Raw genomic sequence first — 24,409 nt, 5'->3', positions numbered from 1 at the left:
ACTCAGTGGTTTACATTTCACATTATAAACTGGAAAGAAACCTCATAAAATAGCCTCCAAGACAGTTTTATTTGCATTTGGAATATAGTCTATGCAGATAATCACGTATTTTCATTCATTGGTTTCTATACATTTAAATACATATTCTTTCAGATTTGTTTCATGTGCAGGAAGTTTTGGGGACCTCAGCAAAGCAAAAAGAAAAGCACTGAAATTTCTTTGAACTATGCCTTAACAGGAAAATGTGGAAGGTGCAGCATGTGACACTTGCAGACCAGGATTCTTTTATTTGAACCCCTCTAACCCCAGGGGATGCACACCTTGCTTTTGTTTTGGGGCAACCAGCGACTGTCACAGCACGGATCGTCGTAGAACCAAGGTGTACCAAAGATTTTTTTTCTTTTCTATCATGAACTTACACTTGTTCCATTAAGGAAATTCCAGATTTCTTCCAAAGTTGAAAATATATTTTGTTTGTTTCTAAGGATGAGAAATACTCTCTGAGCAATTCTCCAAGTGGAGATTTAGTGCAGCCTTTTTAAGATTGGGTGTATCCTGAATGTGCTGTTCAGCAGAAACGGCCCTTTTCACCTGATTGTTTGCAAGTCACTAGTGGACTGAAGTTGAGCTGGCCTTTATCTTGATTGCTTTATCTTCAAACTCTATGTCATCATTAAAGTCAATGATCTCCATCAAGATGCTTTGATAAGCACACATCATTCTACTTGCCTATGTTACAGATTCTACAGAGATTGTAAAAATTGTCTTTGTTTCCTCCCTATAAAAGAGACATGACATTAAGTGTGAGAAACAAAGATTTTTAGTAGAATAAGTGAATAGTAAAATGGCTGAAGACTGAAAAAAAAGCAACAGCTGCTTGAAAAAAGGCAAGAGAAAGGAAAAGAGAGCTAGAATGGTGGATGAGGAGTTTAGTTAAGGTTTAGACACAGACCAGATGCAATCCAGATATCCAGATTGTGCTCTTTACTGTTTATAAGCAAAAGGTAAAAATGTGGCCTAAGTGAAATCAGTAGAAAATTTCCTCTAGACATTACTTGTCCTCACCAAAAACTGTTTATGAAAACATGTCTATTTTTTGGTTTATTGCTCTGGTCAGTCAAGGGCAATCCAACAGAACCCAGAGCTCTTCTGGTACATCGTACACATTGTGCTCTCTTTCCTATAGGATAAAGATGAAAAAAAGAGGCATGGTGTTTCATGAAACAACAGCCGTAAACATAAAATGTGCATTAACGAGGCAGAATATTAGGCTACATTGCCTGCCTCTCCAAAATGTCATGCCATGTCCCCTCCCTCACAGTTAACCTGTTCCAAACTCTTAGAGGTTAGTGCCCTGGGTTTGATTTTGGAATGGATTTTAAAAAGCATCTCCAAACTGTATCCTGAGGTTTGTGTGCACAATTCCTAGTCACCCCCAGAAGGCTATGTCTTCCTGTGGCTGAAGATAGAATTTAGTTTCCAGGTGACAAACAAAATGCCTACATCCCAAGTAGCTTTGGCACATCTTCACATTTTCACTCTTTTGAGGTCCATAAAATATCCCTTGTTCAAAGACTTTAGGCTGGCTCTGAAGTGTTTGGATCTCATGGTAAGGGAATTACAGAGGCTAAACAATTTCTTCTCATTACTTGGTGCTGGTAAAGTTTAAATAAAGGATGAGGCAAACTTTTGTTTCCTTTATGTGTTTTTCTTTAGTTTGTGGATATGAGGAACTGGCGCTTGGAGGCAGTAGATGAAAATATGGACATTCCAGTCACTTTCAATCCAATCAGTAACAGTGTGGTGGCTGATGTTCAAGAATTGCCAGCTTCTGTGCATAATTTGTACTGGAAAGCACCAGCATCCTACCTGGGAGAGAAGGTAAATGCCACCTCATAAAGAGTCATTGATAAAGAGTCTCATGGATTTTCTTATATAGGTTTCTCTCTCGTCACTCGTCTCTCTTACTCGTCATGCCCAGAATCACAGCATTTTACTTCTTAGTACAGTTTTGAAATTAACTTGATAACACGGAATTAATCATACTGCTTGGTGCCAGACAGGTGTTGTGGCTCAAATAGTTCAAATGTCTCAAGCAGCTGATACCTTCAGCTGCATTTCTGAAGCCCAGAACATGTAGAACTTGCCAATGTGGCTGCTCTGAAAACCAGAACACACAGGGCTTGTGAATTCTTTAGATACTCTAGAGTATGTCCTGGGCAGATTTCCAAAAGGATAAAAGGTGGTTATGTGCTCAGTTGCACACAAAACCCCCAACCTTTTGCTTTTGATAATGTTGCTTGAGAAGAGCATCAACTGGTTTTCTCCCCTTTGTGTTCTTTGGGCTGCTTGCTGCTCTGTCAACCCCTGCATGGGAGCAGCTTTCTGCTCCCAGTTAATGCCAGCAGCATCTCAGCCTGAGGATCACACCGACCAGGGGACTTAGCTGATGGTGACCTGCAGGAACCAAGCCTCTTTGGAGCTCTGACAGTGCCAACATTACCAGCCAGTTGCAGGACACACAGGCTTTTCAGATGCAATCCTACTGGCGCACAAGAAAAAACAAATGGTGTAGACACCAAGGCATGAAAGATGGTACCGTTTTTGAAGTTTCTCCCAGTCCTCATTTTAAAGACTAGAGCAGTATTTTTCCTCCTGCTCTTCTGTGCTCAGAGCTGTGTATATATCTCAGGTGAACAGCACATTTAGTTGGGGTGCTTTTTGTTGATATTATAAAGGTTATTGTTTCAGTGCCTACAAATTATTTTTGAAAGAAATTTCACATTAAAGCATATGTTATCACCTACAATGTTAAACCAAAATTTAACATTTTATTGTTCCATACAAGATATAAAGCAGGCAATAACCCTTTTTAAATGCAGCTGTTAAGATGCTATGAGTTTTATGTTGCATAAAACAGTATCTACCTATGCCTGCCATTACTTGCTGTTATTTACAATGACAGCACTGCAAATAAAATAGTTCTAATTTGGGTCCTGCTTTTGCTGTATGCTGTGTATAGGTGTATATTTTAGCACAGGCAATACTGTAGTAATGGAAGTCCCACCAAAGTGCTATCTAGCTGTGAGTTTAAAAGTTCATAAACTTGCCAATTATTCATGTTATTGTGTTTTGAAAATGTCAGGGTTTGGTCTGCTTTCAGTGATAGCATCTCTTTTTGAAAATATGAACAAGATCACTTCAGCTATTTTTCATTATGATGAAATGTATAAATAGTGTTTTCCATTATCTGAAACCTTTTAACTGGTTCCACTGGAACATTTATATTTAGTAGAGCATATTTTCTTTCTTTTCTCTGTCTTTTGTTTACAAAGTTAGAAGGAAATCAAATGTAAAATGTATAGCAGTATAGAAACAGAGTAATTGAGAAATTCAGATCATGTTGTCCCCATTTTCTTTCATATTTTAACATTCTGTTTAATATATCACTCTTGGCTTTAGAAAATAAATACTGTACATACAAAATACAAAGGTTTGTAACACCAATATTGTCCTATAAAAAAAAAAAAAACGTTGAAAAAGAAGTAATTAAACAGCCTCTCAAATGATGCAGTTCTGAAACCTGTTAAACAGGAAATCAGCTCTAATTTGAATTTTATGGGTTTTTTTAAAATAATTTATTTATATAGAGTGGTTTGATTGTGCTGGCAAACTATAGCTAATGTTACAAATTATGCTTTTGAAAATACAGTTGGTTTAGGAGAGTAGCATTAATTACAGACCTGCGATTCAAGGAACAAATTTAGTGTTGAGATGTCAGCATTTTGTTTGTAATTCATCAGAGATATGCAAAGGGCTAGATCAAAGGTTGGTGCTTACCTGTAGAAGAGCAGAACCTGACTAGGCAGTTTTTCCATGGCAAAACCAAGGATAAGATGTGAGGGCAAATGAGAAAGATGCAAACCAAAATAGGATATCCATGGCAAATGCCTGATTTCACCTGGTACCCGCAAACCTCCCTTTGAGGCCCTTCTTGGAACAAAAACTGTCTAGGCTGTGCCTGGAGCTTCCTTTGCTCCTGGGGTGTTTTGTACTGAGTACACAGCACCCAGGGATGTGCTGCGTTTGTCGGGTGATTCAGCCACACTTTTCTCTCTGTTCTGGGCAGCAGCCCTGTGTTCAGTTGGGTTTGAGGCCACCTGTGGTCACCTGTAGCTGGTCTCAGCTCAACCTGCAGGCACAGTCTGCTTACAACAAAGCTCATACCAGTAGAAATCCTGTTCTGGAGGTAGAGCAAGGAATCCTGATTGGATCCATGTTTGCAGTAAGTTTAGAAAATGCTGGCTTTAAGCATGCTTAGTCTGCCTTCTTTTCATCCATGGCTATTCATGAGGTTCACCACCACTTTCACTGTCAGTCAGATGTCTGTTCTTGATGCAAATCTTCTCTGTAGTCAGGGGAAGAACAGTGTTCATGTAACCATGTGATTTCTCCACGACACAGGTGGTGTGAACCCAAGTATGAAAAAAACCCCATGATGCAGGTAACCTTTCAGAACACAGTATCTGCTCATGTGTCAGATACACACAGTAAACAAAATAGAAAGTAACTTCTTCCAAACAACAATATTTTCATATTTTTTCTAAAGAACAAAGAGTAAATGTATTATTTATAGTGCTGGAAGGTGAGATAAACTGGAATAAAAATTTATGTTAATATCAAGCATTAGAGCAGTAAAGTATCTCTGGTCTTGTGCATTTTGTTACAGCTTTCTTCATATGGTGGCTTCCTAAGTTACCAAGTGAAATCTTTTGGCTTACCTAGTGAGGGCATGGTTCTTCTGGATAAGAAGCCTGATATACGACTAACAGTAAGCTTTAAAATACAATTTTTTTCTTATAAGCAATACAATACCATATTTTTTATGTTACTTAACAACTGTGGCAAATTTTGCTCTTATAGTACTTAACTATTAAAAGATTATCTTAACTATTAAAACTATTACCTATTTCTATAAAAGTGATTTTACTGCATTTTGCTCAAAGCCATCAACACATCTGTCTCTGTTGCCAAAATAACGTATTATTAAGCATAACTGATTTGAGAGCAAGTAAAAAGATAAAACAGGATTTTCTCTGTAGAACATGCCTGTGGAAAAAAACATTAATTAATGCATTGCACACTTGTCAACAAGTATGGCCTCATCTCTGCAAGAGGTGCCCTGGGTTTCATGTGTAGTTAATCTCATTTTCTGTGAGATTTTTTTATTTCCAGCTTAAAACTAAACATAATTATAAGGCTTCAAGGGACTGGAAGAAAAATGCACTTTAGGTTGACAGTTTTTAAATGTAACCACTTTAGAGCCAAAATACAAATTTTTAACTGTTTGTTGAAATTCTCAAGAGGGTGCTTTGTTTCCTCACACCATCAGAAATACTAATTCAGTGTTCTAGGATTCTTACTGGGAAATGTACCTCATAAACTACTACCATAATAACCATAGTTGCTGATGCACCAGGATGCAAAGGAGAGTGTTTCAAAATGCAAAATAATTTTTATTCTAAAGTAATTAATAGTCCCTGTGAAAATCGACTAGCATCAATTTGATTCTCCTGGTGTTTTACTTGGAAACAAGGTTGTTAATAGGCAAAAGCATTGAAAACCTTGCTGGCACCAGAGCACAGTGCTCACTGTACTACTTTCCTAAGAAAAAGATATACAGTTTTCGTAGCATCACTTAGTTTTAATCCCCTAAACAACAGGATTAATGTGCTTCACCAAATTTTATTGCATCTGAACACTTTCCCATAACAAGTAGTGAAGAAGCAATGTTATAACCTCATTCTCACACAGGGCCAACAAATGGAAGTTGTTTATATGGATCCAAACAACCCACTGCCTGATCGTCAGTATTATGGCCGAGTGCAGCTGGTTGAGGTAAGAACTGAAAAGGGAATGGCCTTCTCTTTTCCTTCCAGATAAAAATACACACATGCAGAGTATGTGCAGAAATACCAAATACTTGGTAACAGTGATGAATATTAACTTAAACACTGTAGACCTTAAATGCAAAGAACATTTTTTATCTCTCTTTACTGCCAAACTGAACCTGGGTTCTGGTTCATGACACCTAATTTTAGCACCTCTGGGTTGGGCATCTTGTCCAATGTAGCCCTTAGCACTCCCCCCAGGGCTGGTGGAGTAATGTTGAATCAGTCCTCAATAGAAGGTGATTCATTGCAGCCACAGACTCTACATAATAGGGATGGAATGAATTGTTATTTGTTTTCCTTGATGTCTAGGTACCTAGTTTAGAATGGGTTGTCCAACACTGAGGTAGAACAGAATTCAGCAGGTCAAACTGTGTTGTTTTTTTCATATGCAGGCATAAAAAAAGATGTTTCTTCAAGCCAAGTTCAATTTTCAGCAATGCTGTATTTATCAGCAGCAATAAAGCCCTACAAAATTTGGTTTCTAGCACTTCACTTACTCTTATAAATAAAAACATTTTCCTTCACATTTTTGTGGGTGATATCTCAAAGAAATTTGGATGACTGAAGAGGAACCTACAGGCCTCTTTTTTCAATACCTCAAAGCCATATTTACCTTGCACAGTCAAAGCTTTCTTTATGCTCATTCTTTTTCCACCCATCCTGTGTCTACTCTCCTGGATTCTATTACCCTACACCAGTTGGCACTGGACAAGTCTATTCCATGGGTGTTTTCTTCCTTTTTCTGTCCTCTGGTCTTCTTTGAAGCTACTTTTTTAAAGCAGCTGCAGCATTGTGCTCATTTTGTACCCCTTCAATGTGCAGGGCAACTTCAGACACGCCAGCAGCGGTAAGCTGGTATCCCGAGAAGAACTGATGATAATCCTGTCCAGGCTGGATGGCTTGCACATCCGGGCCCTTTACTTCACGGAGACTCAGCGCCTGACGCTTGGGGAGGTCGGGCTGGAGGAAGCCACCGGCGAGGGCAGTGGCAGCATTGCACACAGCGTGGAGACATGCGCCTGCCCGCCGCAGTACGCCGGTGACTCATGCCAGGTAGGAAACATTCTGCTCTCCACACCGTGCCATTATCTTCTCTTTTGCCTACAGCTGTATATACTGTGTTAGTTAGAGGAGCAGGATGGTTGTTAAAGTAATTAAGAGTGCTTCCTGTACGCCTGTGCACTTTCAGTGGTTCAAGTGCTTTCACCATCAAAGAAGCACTGTGGGGTTGTTCTACTCGTGATTGCTTTTATGGAGCTACACACGTAATTTTGCATATGTAAGGCACTATAATGAGGGATTCTTCTGCGGTGCCCTCTGAGAGGCTGAATAATCTCCTACTTTAATGGAGAGAAAGTCAGAATTGACTTAATCGAAGTCTATGAGACTGTACACAGTAGAGAAGATTCCTGGTGTTTCTTACTTTAGCAGGATCCAAGGGAAGTAGCATGCATCCAGATAATTCGGGATACTCTTGGTGTAGAAAAATATGTGAAATCTGAAATTAACATATTTGCAAAAAGCATTTGGAGATGTTTATGAAAGATAGTGTAGGCTTTGCAAAGTAATACTATTAGCTGAAGACTGGCAATATAGCTGTATATCCTGTCCCTGATGCAGTTCCTGTAGCTGTAATTCTTTTGGTTGTCGCTTTGCTTAGCTTAGAGCTCGTCTGCTGTCATGTGTAAGCACCCAATGCAGCAGAATAAAGCACCAGGGAGATAAGCCATATACAATGTGCACAAAATATGAGGAATTACTCTCAGAAAATGGCTGAGCATTACCATAAAGTAGCAATTGCTGTACTAACCTTGCAAAAGCTTTTTGAATTGAGAGTGAATGAATAATATCTGGGCTGGAGCAGCTGCAGAGAGACTGAACAAAACCATGTATGGCTGCCTTATATTTCATGTGTGCATCCACTGCTCAGGACAGCTAATTCATCATCTGCAGAATAACCATTTTGGAAATATTTTTGATTTTTTCACACTTCTGTTGCTCTCTGCCGCACACAAATTGATGACCATTGACTGAAAATTCTACTGCCATCCCATTGCTTTCAACACACTGCCTTGGTTAAACTAAGCTATTGTGGTTTTTTTAATGTAACCTGGTGAAAATACAAAGCCAAAGGAAGTGATCAAGACACTCAAGGGGAAGTTCATAAGCCCTGTGTGTTTATGCAGCATTACTCAGGCAGTGATTTACTGCCCTAATCACCAAGCTCTGTCTGGCTGCCTTAGGTGGGGAGGAGGTGATGCCTGCCACACCCTGACTTAGGTATATATTGAGCTACAGGAACTGCGGAGTTACTTGTTAACCTCAGGAACGGTGCTGTGAGCGACTTGACTCACGGATAAAGTTTAAAGGTGGGGCCCATCACGGCACAGAACCTCATTAATCTGAGTCAGAAGCTGGAGAAGAAAGGGGCGTAATAAGAGAAGGAACAGTGAACACCGAAGGGGGGGCAGCAAATGTTCGCAGGGGAGCCAAAGTAAAATGATGGCCCAAGCACAGAGGCCAAGAAATGTAGGGTGGCTGGCTGTCACTTTAGTGTCCCTTGGGCACTGTCTAGCACAAGATATACAGCAGAGGCTCTCCAATCCCCACCTTCAGGAGAGAAGTCAGTGGCAACAGGTTCAAATGGATTTTTATCTGAGAGAGGTAATTTGCTCATTTTTTCTTCCTCGCTTCCTTTCTTCTTTCACTTTGTTTTTAAATGAACTAATTTGGTAACAACTTATATATTACCTAATATAGAAGTAATGAGAAGATTAATCTTTTGTCTCCAAGTACTTTACTAACAAAAGTGTGTACAAGAGGTTTCTTTTAAATTGTTATTTACTTGAAAACAGTGATCCTAAAAAGCACTTGAAAGTGCCTAGAGCTTTATCTTCATGTGGTATCAATTTATCATTTGTGTGGAATCACAAATGCTGCTTCAAAAACAAAGTGCCCACGTACTCCAAATGTGTCATTTTAAAGATAGCATAAATAGAAAAACAAAAGGCTGCACAGACTTTTTTTCCAAATGCAATTAGATGTATTTTAAAAATGTTTGATTTATTTTTCTCTCCAAAAAAAGACTTTAAGTAAATAAAATTTATATGCATTAGAGCATATAGTAGTCATGCAGTTTAATGTATTTCAGGCCCTGGTTTCTTCTGAAGCTGTGTTATACTGGTTCCCTGTTGTTCAAGGAAAATATTCACCCTTCAAAAAATGTATCTGAAAAACTTCAGCTGTCTATTCTAAATATAGTCCTTGCTCACAATGAAGTCAGTATTCAAAGCTGTTGATGGTATTAGTATTCTGCATACTTCTTTTTTTTTTTTTTTTTTCCCCAATTATCCTACATGTAGAAAAGGCAAAGGTGTTGGTAGTGATTCCTGTTTCAACAGCAGTAGTTCAATATTCCTTTTGGGATCTGCTTTGTGAGAGATGAGTATTTTTTTCCCAGTGATAGTTCTATCACTGAAAAATTATCTCGTTAATCCTGCCTCTGCATAAATTCTTATACCTCCAACACTGGAACGTGATCTGTGACAATCCCACAGACCCTTTGCTCTCCAGATCGGTTCCATCAGTCTTGATGTTGTAGTTACTATGAGAAAAGATTTATGGCTGTAGAGTTCAACTGTCGCTTGTTTTCTGCATGTTGCTGGGGCCAGCCCCTGCCCGTGAGGCAGAGGCTCAGCATAGGTACAGCTCACAAGAACATTGCTGGAGGCAGGAACCTGGGAGGTGCTGGCTTCGTGGGGAGCATGGCTTTCTCCCCGCTTCTGTAAGCCTTTGATCCTCCCTGCACCACACCAGCTTAGTTCCTAGGGGAATTGAGCTGCAGAATAGAAAGGACAGACTGATGTCCAGTCATTTTTAGTGTGGTTGGTGTGCCCAGAGTATTCCAGGAGAAGATGGGTGTGAATTATTTTATCTGTATGCAGAAGGGCTTCCTGCCCAGGAAGAATTCCTTGTGATTTTTCTGGTCATGCCAAGCAAGAGGCTGGTTTTAACATATTAGTTACTACCTCCCTGCTGTAGGTGAACAAACCTGATGTCTCTTGCTTCATTCAGAATGTCCCTCTAGTTCAGCTCCCTGTTTAAATCCAACTCTGATCTGACAGGCTGTGCTCCTGCTCCTGTGCCCTCAATAGTTGGAACATTCTTCTCATGCTTCCCCAGTCTCCAGGGCAAGCCTGTACTTAGAAATTAGACCACTGTGTGTTTTGTTACATCACCTAGCTATGTCTAGGTGTGGCTTTAGCTCTTGGTAGACTAAACTGTGGAAGTCGTGATGAATGTATGTAAAAGGTATCCAGAACTATTTCCAAGGAATACACTGTAGTGAAATCATAATCAAGATATAACCACTAATTAGTATGTGAGATTTCCAGATGTTCTTCTTTAGATTGACACTGCCGTGTTCTCATACTCAAATATTTTTCTGTGGTTTAGAAATCGTATTCTACACCTTTGTACATAGCCACAGGAAACGAGTTTTTCTCCAAGATTAGAGTCAAAATGATTAAATCATCACTGCCAAAGTGCCTAAAGCACAGGGTTCAGATGATCCTTTCTTCATCTCCATTAATTGCTATTTACTGCATTAAAAAATTTAAACAACATTGTGAGCTTAGGAGAGATTGAAAGGAAATTCATGCCTTCCCTACTCCTTGGAAATGGCAAATGTTTTCAAAATACACTTCCTGTAACATGTAAAACTTTCTACCAATGCTCACCAATTTTTTTTCCTTCTTGCTGTCTAGGAGTGTGGCATTGGATTTTATCGTGAGAATAAAGGACTATTTGCTGGACGCTGTGTGCCCTGCAACTGCAATGGAAATTCAAATAGATGTCAAGATGGTACTGGAAAATGTATTGTAAGTATTTAGTAACCTTCAGTAAATTAATGGGAAGAAAAGGAGAAAAAAAAAAAATTCTTGCTGCAGTATGGACCCCTACAGTATTGTTAAATTCCAAGCAACTAAGAATAATCCTTGTATGTCTCATTCTCTAAATTTTATATTGTTAATGAGCATAAAATGTGTACACTTAAATGTACCTTTAATGTAACTGTGGTTCATTGGAATGATTTGTATCCTTTTCTTAATTTTTATCTTTCCTCTGCAATTTTTATTAGGTCATGGTTACAAAAAAGTCACCAAACTTGTACGTAAGGAAACATTTGTAGTTATTTATAATAAACATGGGTCTTATCCTGGCATATGCAGTCCTGAGCTTTATGCAAATGTGGCAGGATATATTTGTATAATGATGACAAACAGAACTTTCATGCATAGCATAGGCTTTGCAGAATCTTGTTTAATCAGCTTCAGTGCATCTCCGCTAATCATAGTCTACAACTAGATGGGTTAAAGAACATTGAATTAAATAAGATGAAATAAAAGTAATAGAAGTTAGATTAATTAGAATATTTCAGCTGTTACAGAAGATCTGGTGGGGTAGATTTTGCTCCCTGGCACACTGTTTTAAACCCAAAGCAGCCCCATGAGGGTGGATCAGCCCTCAGCAATGGAAGTGTGACACTTGGCTGACTGTGCTTCTCTAGTTTGTATCCATGATGCCTCTTTGAATAGTTTGTCCTGAAAAATTCCCCTTTTAAGAGTTTTCACTAATTTTTCATTTACTGTGTAAACAAGAACCTTGCCAACATCTTTCATGGTCTGTCTTTTCTGTTACTTCTTCCTTGTTAGCAGTGCATCCATTCTGCCTGCGGTGCATTCCTGCGCGTTATGTCATTCTCCCCGACTTTGTTTCAACCAACTGTGTTGCTTTAATGGAAACTATAAACCAATTCAGCACATTCTGGGAGATGACTTACAGGCTGCTGCTTTGGAGGGGCAGGGCAGGCCATGACAGGAAAGTGCTGCAGCACAGCAAGAAAGATCAGGAAGTTTCACTTCAGATTAGAATTATGAAGGCAAATTTTACTTTCACCTCATGAAGTATGTGATCTAGGTTTTTCTTTATCCTGTCCTTCTCACAGCTGGATTAACTTTCAGATAGGCAGAGCTAAATCAGCCCTTGGTCCCAGGCAAGCAAAGTCATCCAGAATAATGTGGTGAAAAATGAAAGCCCTGAGGGCCTTTATTTCCACCATGAACTTCTGCCTAACCAAGAGCAACTTTGTCTCTCTGTAGAGGAGCCACTGGACAAAAACCTGACATGGTGCAGGGAAGACAAGGAGGCTTCCCACTGTGGAGCCATCAAGTTCCACATCCAAAGTGCAAAGCTTGTTCACTTGGCTTCCTGCTCCTCACCTGGAGCCCCAGACCCAAGTACCTACATTTGTCTGTGTCTCTCCAGTGGCAGCTTCCAGAGGTGGCTTTGTGAGGGAGGCTAAGCCCAGGCTGGCTCCTTCCCCTGTGCAGCAGCATGGCCCTCCCTGGCTCAGGCAGTTGCTCTCCTGCTGCTGCATGCTGGTGGAAGGAGAGGAGTGCACTGCTGTGCTGCTGGAAGCAAGTAGCAATGGAGGGCTGGAGGAGGTGGAGAAGACTGAAAACCTTGGTCCTCATGTGAAGGGAAAAAACATTTTTTTGCCATTAATCAGGCTTTGTGTCCTCGTGGTCCCTGCCCTTCCTCCTGGAAGGCACATTCCCTCAGCAGCAGCATGGTGCTGAGACTTGCTTTCCCCATGGCATGTTGCTTCATGTCACGGAGCCGGAGCCCCATGGGTTTGACGTAACCTCAGTGGTTCTGCTGTGCCCTGACACACTCTGCTCTGACTGCCTTGTACTGTGTGGGTGCGCTTGGGGTCAGCTGGAAGTTTTCCTTTAGCTTTGGAGATGCTTTGGAGATGCTGTGACTCCAGGGGTATCTCTGACCCTGTAAAACTTGAAGGAAGACCCATGAGGGAGTTGCTGCTCTGGCTTCATTGCATTGTGCCTAGGGAGCTCCAACCCTTATATGCCATGTAGCTAGAGGAACAGCATGGCACATTTAGAGTGTCTTATATGTGAAATAGCTGAAATTTTCTTTGCAATTACAGAATTGCTTCAGTTTCTATAGACAGAGTGAGCAAAACAAAAAGCCAGGAGATAAACTTGTGGGGGTGGGAGGAAGTTGCTCTAAGATGAAACCAGCACATATATTTTAAATCCATCTCTTATATTCTTTCTGCAGTTGAATTTATAATTCAGGATTATAAAAATTGACAGAAATTTTTCAGAAAGAGTCTGAATTTTCCATTAGGCTTTTGCAGGAACATACGCAGCAGCTTTTATAGAGGCCGCATTTCAAAATTGTTTCTTTTGCAAACATAGTGCCTTTGTGATATTTGGTGTTTAACTTCATGTCAAATGGCTCATATGGGAGCTGGAACTTCTCCTGTTCTTCCCCAGAGCTTTTTATAAGTGAGCCACAGATTTAGTTCTTTAACCAAAATGAAAACAAATTAGGGGTGACCACCTGAGGAAAGAGCTCGTGGTTGAGGGAATCTGGTGTGAAGAAATGCGAAGGAAAATGGAGTTTTAGAAGAGAAGGGAGAGACAGAACTATTTCTCATTTGTAGGGAAACATGACCGTCTTCTGCCAGTCATGGTAGTAGGGTCTTCAAACATAGCCTTGAGCCATCAAGGTCCCTGAAATAGAAGCACAGTTTGCTTCCAGCCAATTTCCTGCTTTCTCTTTCCCATCTTTTACTCTGTTAGTAAACCTTCAGCTCAGTGGAACATTTGATCAGTCTGTTGCACAGAAGACAAGCAGTTGTAGAACTTCGAAGTGTGAATGCCTCTTGACTGTTAGTCATTTGGAATTTTTCTTACAGCTGCTTAAGTATTTTTATGCTGCTTATGTATTTGAACAACTTCTATTTTAAATTAGCAATGCTTTAGGTAATGCAAAGGCAACTTCCTCATTCTGTACCCATAGAATACAAATGTATGACAGTTAGACAGGAGTATAATTAAGAATGTTTCTAAACCAAAATACAGTTCCCAACAAAGTTATAATGGAAAAAGGGGATCAGCTTCAATTGTATTCTTAGCTTTTGCTTTCTATTATTTATTCCAGTTACTACAGGAAAATAAAAGTAGCATGTACACTGGAGAAACTACATGAAACTCAATTCTGGTCCGAATCTATTACGAGAAACAATTTTTGTATTTATTTAATGAGATTTTTAAAGGAATGTACTTGGGCTAAGTTGATTGCATGCTTTTAGATTATATCTCCCTTTTAAGTAGTGTTAAGATGCAAAATTTCAAGTTTTATATAAATGTGATTTTTAATTGTAATATGAAGACATAGAGAGCATTAATGGAATGCTCCTTTACTAACTATGTATCTGGTTGAGTTTCTTTAAAAATATGAATTCAACTTATTTATCTGTTGCTTTTCCACAAGAGGGAGGAAATTTTGCTTTGTACAGTTAGAAAATTGACTGAAACTGTTCAATCGTAGTTGAGAAGGCAGTTTGGCAATAAATGCTTGATTATGTGGAAGGAAAAGAATATGTTCTCCAAGTAAATAGGCTGTATTTTTTTAAAATAATAGTAAAGCCATATTGAGTGATAAAGCACTGCTGAATGTCTTGCTCATTTCCTTTCCAAGGACTGTCAGTATAATACTGCTGGGGAGAAATGTGAGCACTGTAAAGATGGTTATTTTGGAGATGCCACTCAAGGTTCCTGCCGGGAATGCCCTTGCCCATATACAAACAGGTACAGTAAAAGCTTGTAAGGAGAGACAAAAAGGGGAGGGAAGAAGAAAAAGGGGGGAAAAAAACAGAGAAAGAGAAAGAAAGAAACTCCCAAAGTTGAAACTCTGCTATCATAGGAATATAATGACCTTCTTCTCTGTTCTCATATTGAGAACTTGGTGGTCTGTCTCACAGCATTGCCTTTTTTAATAAGCTGAATGTTCCAATGCTTATTCAGATCCTGAACTTCAGAGGCACACTGCTCATAGCCTTGGGGAGCCCCAGACTGTAGAAGTGGGCTTTTTTTCAAAACCACTAGTACTTTCTTCATAGTGAGAAATACACAATTGAGGTCTTTTTCCTTACTGGGCATATCCAGAATCTTTCTTTTTTACTGGAATGCAAGATGTTTAACACCATTACTCTGGCTAGGAGATAAAACAGTGAAACAAGCCTTTTGTAGGAATTCGGAAAAATTATTAAGATGCAAAAATAATATAAAAACATTCAAGGTCTTAAACACATATTTAGAACTCTAAAGAGTATGGTTACTTTTCCTGTGAAAATTCTGTTTCAAGTGCAAGCATACTGAGATAAAAAGTGAAAAAGTGAACCTTCCTTGGTTCTTGTAAGGTTTCCAGGCTTTTAAAATTGGGCAGTTACTTGCATTTCAAATGCATGGTATGTTTAGCCAGATTGTCATCATTGGTCAGTTCTGAAACATGGTAAATAAAATCAAATTTTAAAAAACCCTCAATCCCTAAGCTATAAATTGCTAAAGGCACCACACAGTATTTGCCAGGTGCATTAGCACACACCACATAACCTTAAGAGATTTACACCATCAGACAATAGACAGGTTTATCATTTATCAGAGAACTCTCTGATAGATCTGGTTTTGACAGCCTCTTCTGCAGGTGCTTGCCTGGGGCCGACTGAACATGTTTTTAGTCATCGTTTGCTTTCAGAGTTCTGAAATATCTAGGGAGACCATAAACCTTTGCAGTTTCGTAACTGCAGATTAGGGTGGTGAATATCATTCCTGACATAGGAAATACACCCCATCTGGCATTACTGGAGCTAACAGTTTCCCATCTAGTCACATTCCAGTAATTCTTAGTGCAGACCTCTCTCTTTGATACACAGACTTACTTTATCCAACTGTTCATAGATTAAAAATGAAAATAGCAAACATGTCCCTGCTTCACCTCCTGCCTTCTCCTTCGCAAACATTGAACTTTGAATTGAGACAAATCTGCTTGAAAAAGCAGGGGAAAAAGTTCATTGTGTTAACCAGACCCTTGGGATCCCAAAAATTGTGCACAACTCTACTTTGCCTTCATTAAAAATATGCTAAACAACATTAGTTACATGAAAATATCCTTTAATGTTTTCATCCATTAAAAAGAAATGGAAAGAAAAAAGAGACGAGAAAGAGAATGAGAACCATGTACAAACATGAGGAAATGTTGTCTAGAACAGGCTGTTGATTCTTGCCTACTAAGATAAAATAGCTACCTAGACTTGTTTTATAACATCACTATTAGGGTTTATTTTAGGTATTCCTTTGGGTAGTGAACTATTATACTTAGTCCACAGGGCCAAGAAATTATAAATTTTGAGTCTAAGAAAATGATTTGCACAAAAAAACGTGGAACTTCAAAGAAATAGTCACGGTAAATTATCTAGAGGCAATTAAATTAGCTGAGAAGTAATTTGCTGGTGTAAAAACTTTTTAATCTGAAAATCATTAAACTGAACCTCTAGAGTATAAAACCTATTTGATCATGTGTTCACAATAATATTTTTGCTTCTTCTCAAAGGTTTGCAACTGGCTGTGTGGCAAATGGTGAAGAAATCCAGTGTCTCTGCAAAAAAGGTTACACTGGAGCTCGCTGTGAACGGTGAGTAACCTTTTTCTCAAGAGTTTTGAGAGACACGATAAAAGGAGGGCTGTCTGTATTGGGACTGACACATGTGGACAGATGGACATGCAGCCATGCACAGTATGCACATCCATAAGGAGTAGCTGTTTATATGAACAGCTACTAAAGAGTGGTGCTGTGGTGTAATTCCAGTCACAAACCCAATGCTCCCTGGGGAAATGTAAGCAATTCTCCAGACTACTGACTGCACCATTTTTACTGAAAAGAGGCGTTGGTCTCTTTTACTAAGTACCCTATGCCTTGCCTCATCCTGCACTGTGGTAATAATGACTCCCACTTAATTCACCCCTTTTCAAGTTAAGAACTTTTTCCCATTTCCTCCAGTGTACACAATGGTGCCTCAATAGTCTTATCCAAGAGCAACCATGTAACATTTAGCACCATACCCTTCATCCCAAATCATTCTGATCTGCTCCACAGTTGGAGCTTACACACACCAGGCTGAAGCGATCTCTTTTGCTGGAACATTGCAGCAGTTTGGCAGAGCAAGAGAGGAACAGCATGGCAGTTTCAGGCAGGCAGAGGAGCCAATTTCACTGAGTTTCAAATCCAGAGAGAACTGAAGTGTAATGGAGTGGTGTTGTCTGGTTTGGAAATTTGAAGCTAATAAGTCATGATGTTGCATCTGAAGACAGGACCTGCAGTGGAACATGGTCTTGTCCTTCAAGACTGGTGCCTTTGACCCTGTCTAATCTGTGGGTTATAGATATTTTCTCTTCCAGGTGTCGCTGTACTTCAGCTGCTCATCATGGCCCTTTGATCCTACATTATCACCTTTATAGGTCTTACCACAGAGTGACTTCTAGGAATGTTAGCTATCCAGTCTGAACAATATATTTTACCTTTAAAATATTTAGAGATCAGTCACACAGACTGCTTTGCTGGCAGGAGGGGGTATCACACAGCAGAAGGGTGATGATGTCATTCAGTGCTGTTGCTGTTTGAAATCTCAGCTATGCATGCAAGCTACTGATCCCCCTTAGTACATGTTTTCTGGTGGGATCACAGGCCAGAATGGTATGTTTTGCTTGGTCAAGCCTTGTCAAATTCTCTATGTGTGTATGTATTGGTGTGCATTGTTTGTTTTTTTCAGATGAAGTGAATTATTCCTGCAAGAGCACTGTGGGAGTTCTTTTATTTTTAGAAAAAAAATTCTGCAGTGCTCACAAAGATATTTTTAGCATAGTGCAGAGGATATTGTTAACCAAAAACATATTATTTCTGTCTAAGTCAAGACATGAAATCAAAAGTTCTTGAAAGTTTCTTCAGGAGAATAACTGGGGTTTTATCTCAAGGGAAAGTATATTTCACAAAATTTGCTTCAACTATTTAATAAAAAATACTTGTATCTGTTTATCTAGCTGTGCTCCTGGATATTTTGGAAATCCACAAAACTATGGAGGCTTCTGTCAGGAATGTAACTGTAATAATAATGGACAGCTGGCTAGCTGTGACCACCTGACTGGAGGTACGTGAGGGCCTGTGAATGGAGCATTGTTCTGAATGGAAGGGAGCATTGTTTTCTCTTTGGGAAGCAAAGAAGGAAGGTACTTGGATAAGCTGAACTGAAGGAAATATCTAGACTTACAAGAAATGTAGATAATTTTTTACAAAATGTAAGATTTCCTAAAACAAAACACAGTAGTAATAGAAGGGCTGTCCTGAGTCATCAGGTTAACCCTTCTAAATGGCTTTGTCCTGTATTTCCCTTCATAAATACTGCTGACTTTATTTTGTTTTTGTTTCATGGCAGTGTTTTTAAATATATCATGGTTCCTTTGCTGACAGGGTTAAATTATATCCTGGCAGTCTGTGTTATGGATTTAGGAAACCGAGCATCCTCAATATGCCTTTTTAAAATGTATTTGGCACAGTTTAGTGAAACATTCAGAGTCTGCATCAGGCACTGCCATCTTAGGTATCCAAGCTGTCTGCATTTACAGTGAAAGTTAGAACCTGAGTCAGGAGGGTCTTTTATAAATCATGCTACACTGCTTTTCTAGCTAAAACATCCATGATTTCCCAGAATCAGTCACACGTGTACTTCACTACTAGAAAGCTCTTACAGAATTCCATGGACATATGTTTGCATTATCTATTAGAATTCTGAAGTAAAGGGCCTGATCTTACATTCCTTAGAGTGTCTTTACCTAAATTCACCTCTGTCCTTTGGGATGCTCCTCTATATTCAGAAACACATAGGCCACTGCTCCTGAAATGTCCTTGATTCTCCCATATTTTCATTCACCAATAAAATTTCACTTTTCCTTCCCTGTAGACAGATTTTATTCCTCATATGCTAGTGAAATTTCCAACTAATAACTCCAAATATTTCTATACTCTTAATTCCTCTGCACTGCTGTTCATCCTACAGTCTAGAAACTGCAAGGAACCCATTGTCTTTCTTTGGCCACAGAAATTAGGAAAACAGCAAGTGATGTGAACTGCAGCTGGTGTCATTTTTCAATTGCTTGTTCTCATTTCATATTTCATCATTGAAGTAATACATCTTTATTATACCTTGTATGGAACAGATCCAAGCAGATCTAGTTAGATGTTTTATCATTCCTTTCTTTTTTGAAGCAAGAGTTTGCTAGGACAAACTAATCCACAGGGCAATATTCAACAAACCAGTTTGTTTTCCTCCAACTACCCATCCTGATCAGCCTGATCTCTTTCTCTGCATTAGGAATAAACCCCTCTGTGATCATTGGTACAGCATGTTCTAGCAGGTTCCTTTTGCGTGATGTTCGGCACTTGGCCAGCACTTTACCACTTCTTGGCTGATGTTGTTGGTGCACAAACTGTAATAATAGTTTTATTTAATTGGTATTTCACAGTGACAGCTGAAATGTGCCAGCTATTAGCTGAACTACGCAATGGCAGAACTGCATGGATATTTGAATCTCAGAGGAATTTCCTTCATTCTCTTAAAAATATATTATGATTTGTCTCCTTTTGGCAGCAGCGATCACTACCAATCCCGTTTAGCTTCCTGATGACTTAATGTGCAAGTGCCAAAGGAAATGGCACAGCTAGACAGTTTGTTCCAGGCTGTTTCATGCTGCTGGTAAAGTTCAGGTCCAATTTTATCACTGTATCACAAGTTGCAAGCTGTTGTTGACTCTTGACAGTGGCAGCCTATACTGAGTGCATCCTTTTCCATTAGAGTAAAAGAATCATTAAGGTTGGAAAAGATTTCCAAGATCATCAGGTTCAATTTTTGACCAAGATGCACGGCCTTTTTAATTTTCAAGATGAGATGAGAGCTTAGCAGTGGGACCAGGCCTGTAAAAGGAACTTGGGCATCAAAATGGGGAGATTCCTGTCCTATATGATGGCATTTTTAGGAGCCAGTTCCTCTCCTGCATCCTAGAAGTTGGGATCCTAGGATGTTACTCCACAAACACCTGGAGACTGTTCAGCTTCTTACAACAGGGTTTGTAGAAACCAAACAAAAGAGTGCATTGGACAGAAAGTCACCTGGGTTGGCTTGTTGGCAAGTCTGAGGATAATGTTTGTTACATATGACATGAGTTCATGATCCAAGCTGCATGCCTTGTCTTAGGTACAGTGCCTCCATCCAGGCACACACTGTAGATTTCTCTCAAGCTTGATTAATACCTTAATCTTGCAAGCTGTGACAGGCATGAAGGGAGGCCATAAATATTTCTCAGTTCCTTGTGGGTAAGGAATTCTTTGGGGAATCAGAACCTGTGGTTTAAACTTGGATACTAAAGTAGATAAAGGGATTTGAACCTATGTCCTGGGTAAAGTGCTTTAAGAATATGATCTTGTCTCCAATCCTGGTGGTGTTATTCTAGGCAAATTCTAGCAATACATTTGGCATACTTGGTGTGAGAGGGTCTCCTGCTCCTATCCAGATAGCATCTATTGTGGGATTACAGTAGGTTTCCTTTGAGGGATGGAAAAGGTGTTGCTTTCAGCAAGGCATTAGTGGGAGTTGAATGTTTTGGCATGCTCAAGCCTTATGAACATTTCAGCTCATTCACAGTGGTGGGTATGGATTTATGAAAAGGCAACATCATGTTTTAATAGCTGACAGACATGAAAAGTGAGGGAAAAAATGCAGTAGTATTTCCTTAAGAAGACTTGGGTTACTAATGACAATCTTGTGATTTCAGAATGTTTCAATAATGAGCCAAAAGATGTGGATCCCAATGAAGATTGTGACTGTAAGTGATAAAATAGAACTGCACTTGGATTACTTTCAGCTGGCTCTGAATACATACTGGTGACTCTTTTAAGGGTGACATCATTTAAAAAGGACTGAGATATCCTGTAATGAATGTTTTAAAAGCAAACATTCAACCAAATACTTGGAAAAATAATTAAAGAAGTGCTTGTCTAGTCAGGTGTAAATGGAACCTCCTCTTTACTTCTGATTTAAGTCACTTTCCTTAATGCTGGAGGCTTTGTTGTTGCCTTTATTCTTCAGGCAGCACCAGGTGACAAGCTTCAAAGATTTTCCACCGTTACTAATGCATTCAGTGAAATGTTCTCTGTGCTAAATATCAATGATATGTATTGATTTCCACTGCTGTCTCCAGCCTGCGATAGCTGTGTGATTACACTGCTGAAGGATTTGAGCACAATAGGTGACGAGCTTCAGCTCATCAAGTCTCAGCTGCAAAATGTCCATGCAAGTACCCACACTCTGGAGCAGATGAGAGACCTGGAAACACGCATCAAGGACTTAAAGGTAGGCACACAGAAACAGAAGAGTGGATTTCAGATTAAGTGGATAGGCAATGAGCCCAGGAACATTTGCCATAGTTTTGTCAGTTGCAAGAAGAAATACATCAACCCTGGATCCAAATACCAGATGCTGGCAGCACTGAGCTTCACCTGTTAGAAGGTAGCTGTGGTTTCCATGTCATGCTCTGAAACAGAATCAGTATCTCTTCTTTTTCTGAGGACTGCTCACCTTGGAAGTTAGACCTCTGAGGTGTCCCTCTAGCTGTCTTTTTCAAGCACTTCATGTCTCTGCATTACTGAAAATCTGCAACATTCCACTTGCCTTTACCAAAATACATTCTAAAAAACTTTTTTGGTTGGAATGGCAGTTGCTATAATCACAGATAAAAACCTGGAAGTTTTGGGAAGGAATTGTTCAGTTTTCATATCAGTAATTTTGCTTTTATTTACCCTGGGTAAAAATTTAATCCAGTGGGTTGTTTTTTTTTTTGCTTTTTGTCTGCTGTGCAGTGGGTGGTTTATTGGATTTTTTTTTTCTTTCTTTTCAGGTCTTACTGAACAACTACCGTTCTGTTGTTCATAATCAAGGTTCAAAGGCAGATGAGTTGGAGACAGAATTCATTAAACTAGATCGCGATTTAAATGCTCTCCAGGAAAAGGTGAATTATCAAATCAATTTAAAAGTATACATCTCCTGACTATGTATTAGCATGCTTTATCCAGATACTTTTAATCTAATAATTTTTTCCCTTGCTAGGCTGAAATGAACTACAAAGAAGCTAAGAGATTATATAACAACTTCGGTCAAACTCATCAGAAAGGAAAGGATTTAGTTTCACAAATACAAATCGTGGTCAAAAATATACAAGGTAAAAAGTAATTTCTAACTCATGCTTTGTTTTATAACATCTTTTCAGGTTATTTACAATATTGTTAATTACACATAAGAAAACAACTTCATAAATCAGAATTCAGCTGTAGAATTCACTCTTCCTATTAGAAATCTAATACATAATGTTAGTTTAGCACTCTACCTTCCCTATGAAGTGAAAAGGGACAGAGAAGCTCCACTACAGAGACATTGTAAGCAAAAAATTTGACTATCCTGACTCAAGTCTAACTTTGCTCTGGGTTGTTATCATGGGTTCTTTAAAGTTAGAAGCTTAAAATTACTGCTGTGAACTTGGCCATTTGGGACAAATTTCAAGGCCAGTGCCATCTCACCGTCTCTGGTTGTGTGCCATGGGATACTTTTCATCTTACTAGAATTAATGCAAAATGGATGTGCTTCATTAAGGAAAAAACAAGGCATGAATTCATTAATGAAGCAGATTCATCTCAGAAAATACGTCATCCCCGTCATTTGAGCATTTTAAATAGGCTTAAGCACATCCTGGTTTTAACTTTGGTGGTGCTTTTTTCCAGCACTTTTAGAACAGATAGCAGGTACAAATGCAGAGGGTAACAACCTGCCCCTGGGAGATGCCTCTGAAGAACTGGCTGAAGCTCAGCGCATGATGACAGAGATGCGGAACCGCAACTTCGGCCAACTTCAAGCTGAGGCAGAGAAGGAGCGAAGAGAAGCTCAGCAGTGTAAGTGCTTGTTCTCTCAGCTTCTGACTTTCTAGAAAGATCAGTCTTAAATCTGAACAATTATTGATTGGGTTGGAGTAGAGGGAGCAGCCTTTTGCAGTGTATCACTGAGATTTGTAGTTGTTAGTCAACAGGAAAGTGGTTGTTCTGGAGGGGATTTAAAGGCATTTTTAGTGTGGTATGGGAGAAAATGGGTTGAGTTGGGGAAGAAACCTAGTAGATCCTTCTTTTGCAGCTAGATCAATCTCAGTAAAATAAAGATGTAGCCAATCCTAATACACCTATGCAATGCTTCTGTGTATTGTAAGAGATAGGCAATGGTACATAGAGTTATTTTAGAGGAATTGCATGTTTAATTTAACAACATGTTTTCAGAAGCTGCTAGAGTAGTCCAAGGGCTAGGTCATACAAGGATGAGGAAGTTCAGGAGTTCTAGTTGCTCTAGCTGTGTTCTCTGCAAGTGTTTGACTGGGACATTCAGAAACTTGATTCCAGACACTGGAGACATCGAGAAAAGTTGCAGCCTTATCTCCTAACCAAGGGTATAGTGGAAAAATGTGAAAGCCCATATGAGTGACATTTGAGTGAGCCCATATGGAGTTAATTTCCATCAACCTTGAACATTGATACCTACCTCTGAGTGACCCTTCTGTATCTTATTTTGTGGACAGTGAAATGGGCATGCTTAAGAGCATGATTGACATCTTTTGTGTTCCTATATTCTTTGAAATTAAATGTGCTCATATCTCTCCTTTGATAACTAGCACAGTTGTGGATGTCTACATTGTAGATGAAATTGTTGATGAAATGATGTTATTTCCATATAAAAAAGAAAATTTGTGTTTTCAGATCAGCCTCATCCTTACTTAATTAAGAGAACATTTATGTGTGCACTGTGTCTGCAGCAACAAACTAGTGAGCAGATTTGATCCAGCAAGATGCTGAATAGTATCTTTGCTATAGTAGCACTGAAATTAGCATTGCAGTAGATGCTCATTTCACACAAGTACAGCTTTATAAACCTAAATGTCAAGCCCTTTTCAATGAAGTTTGTTCTGGTTCCCTTCTTCTCTGAATAAAACATTTCTTTCTGGTCCTGATACTGCAGTACTGGCACGTGTTAAGAATGAACTACAAAAGTACCACCAAGAAAATCGTGGGCTTATTAAAGTTGTGAGGGATGCACTGAATGAATATGAATCCAAAATCACTGACCTCCGTGAAGCTCTGAATGATGCAACGGGACAAATCAAGCAGGCTGAAGGCTTAAACAGAGACAACACAGTTCTATTAGAAGACATTAAGGTAATGTCTGGTTTCAGGAGAAGAAAATTAAACCTCAGAAGATAAGAACTGGTTTTGGTTGCTGCTTTTGACCTCACAAAGCCAAGCAGTGCTAATTCTTTAGACTTTCTTCAGGGTTTCTTTCCGTATTCTGATATGTGTATGGGCAGGTATAAATGTAGTATACTGCTGCTTATGGCCTCTTTGTGTGACCAGAACAGTGTGACCAGGACATAGCCCTGATGAGAGCAGGG

At 39.3% G+C, this 24,409-nt stretch overlaps 1 protein-coding gene across 1 annotated transcript in view; it reads left to right on the top strand.

The window, feature by feature from the left end:
- LAMA3 (laminin subunit alpha 3) overlaps nucleotides 1–24,409 on the top strand; it is a 110,318-nt gene that overhangs the window by 63,132 nt on the left and 22,777 nt on the right. The window contains exons 37-51 of the mRNA XM_014253369.2: nucleotides 239–379; nucleotides 1,717–1,881; nucleotides 4,730–4,831; nucleotides 5,815–5,898; nucleotides 6,777–7,007; nucleotides 10,721–10,834; nucleotides 14,526–14,635; nucleotides 16,437–16,517; nucleotides 17,921–18,027; nucleotides 20,705–20,755; nucleotides 21,131–21,282; nucleotides 21,827–21,937; nucleotides 22,036–22,147; nucleotides 22,704–22,871; nucleotides 23,980–24,176. Coding sequence (XP_014108844.2) covers nucleotides 239–379; nucleotides 1,717–1,881; nucleotides 4,730–4,831; nucleotides 5,815–5,898; nucleotides 6,777–7,007; nucleotides 10,721–10,834; nucleotides 14,526–14,635; nucleotides 16,437–16,517; nucleotides 17,921–18,027; nucleotides 20,705–20,755; nucleotides 21,131–21,282; nucleotides 21,827–21,937; nucleotides 22,036–22,147; nucleotides 22,704–22,871; nucleotides 23,980–24,176 — 1,926 coding nt within the window. The remainder of the gene's footprint in view (nucleotides 1–238; nucleotides 380–1,716; nucleotides 1,882–4,729; nucleotides 4,832–5,814; nucleotides 5,899–6,776; nucleotides 7,008–10,720; nucleotides 10,835–14,525; nucleotides 14,636–16,436; nucleotides 16,518–17,920; nucleotides 18,028–20,704; nucleotides 20,756–21,130; nucleotides 21,283–21,826; nucleotides 21,938–22,035; nucleotides 22,148–22,703; nucleotides 22,872–23,979; nucleotides 24,177–24,409) is intronic.

Source organism: Pseudopodoces humilis, chromosome 1 (assembly GCF_049639895.1).
Source record: "Pseudopodoces humilis isolate 2021_Gansu_Grassland_sample_001 chromosome 1, ASM4963989v1, whole genome shotgun sequence".
Lineage (NCBI taxonomy): Eukaryota > Metazoa > Chordata > Aves > Passeriformes > Paridae > Pseudopodoces > Pseudopodoces humilis.
This window is presented reverse-complemented; position numbering and strand designations above follow the sequence as displayed.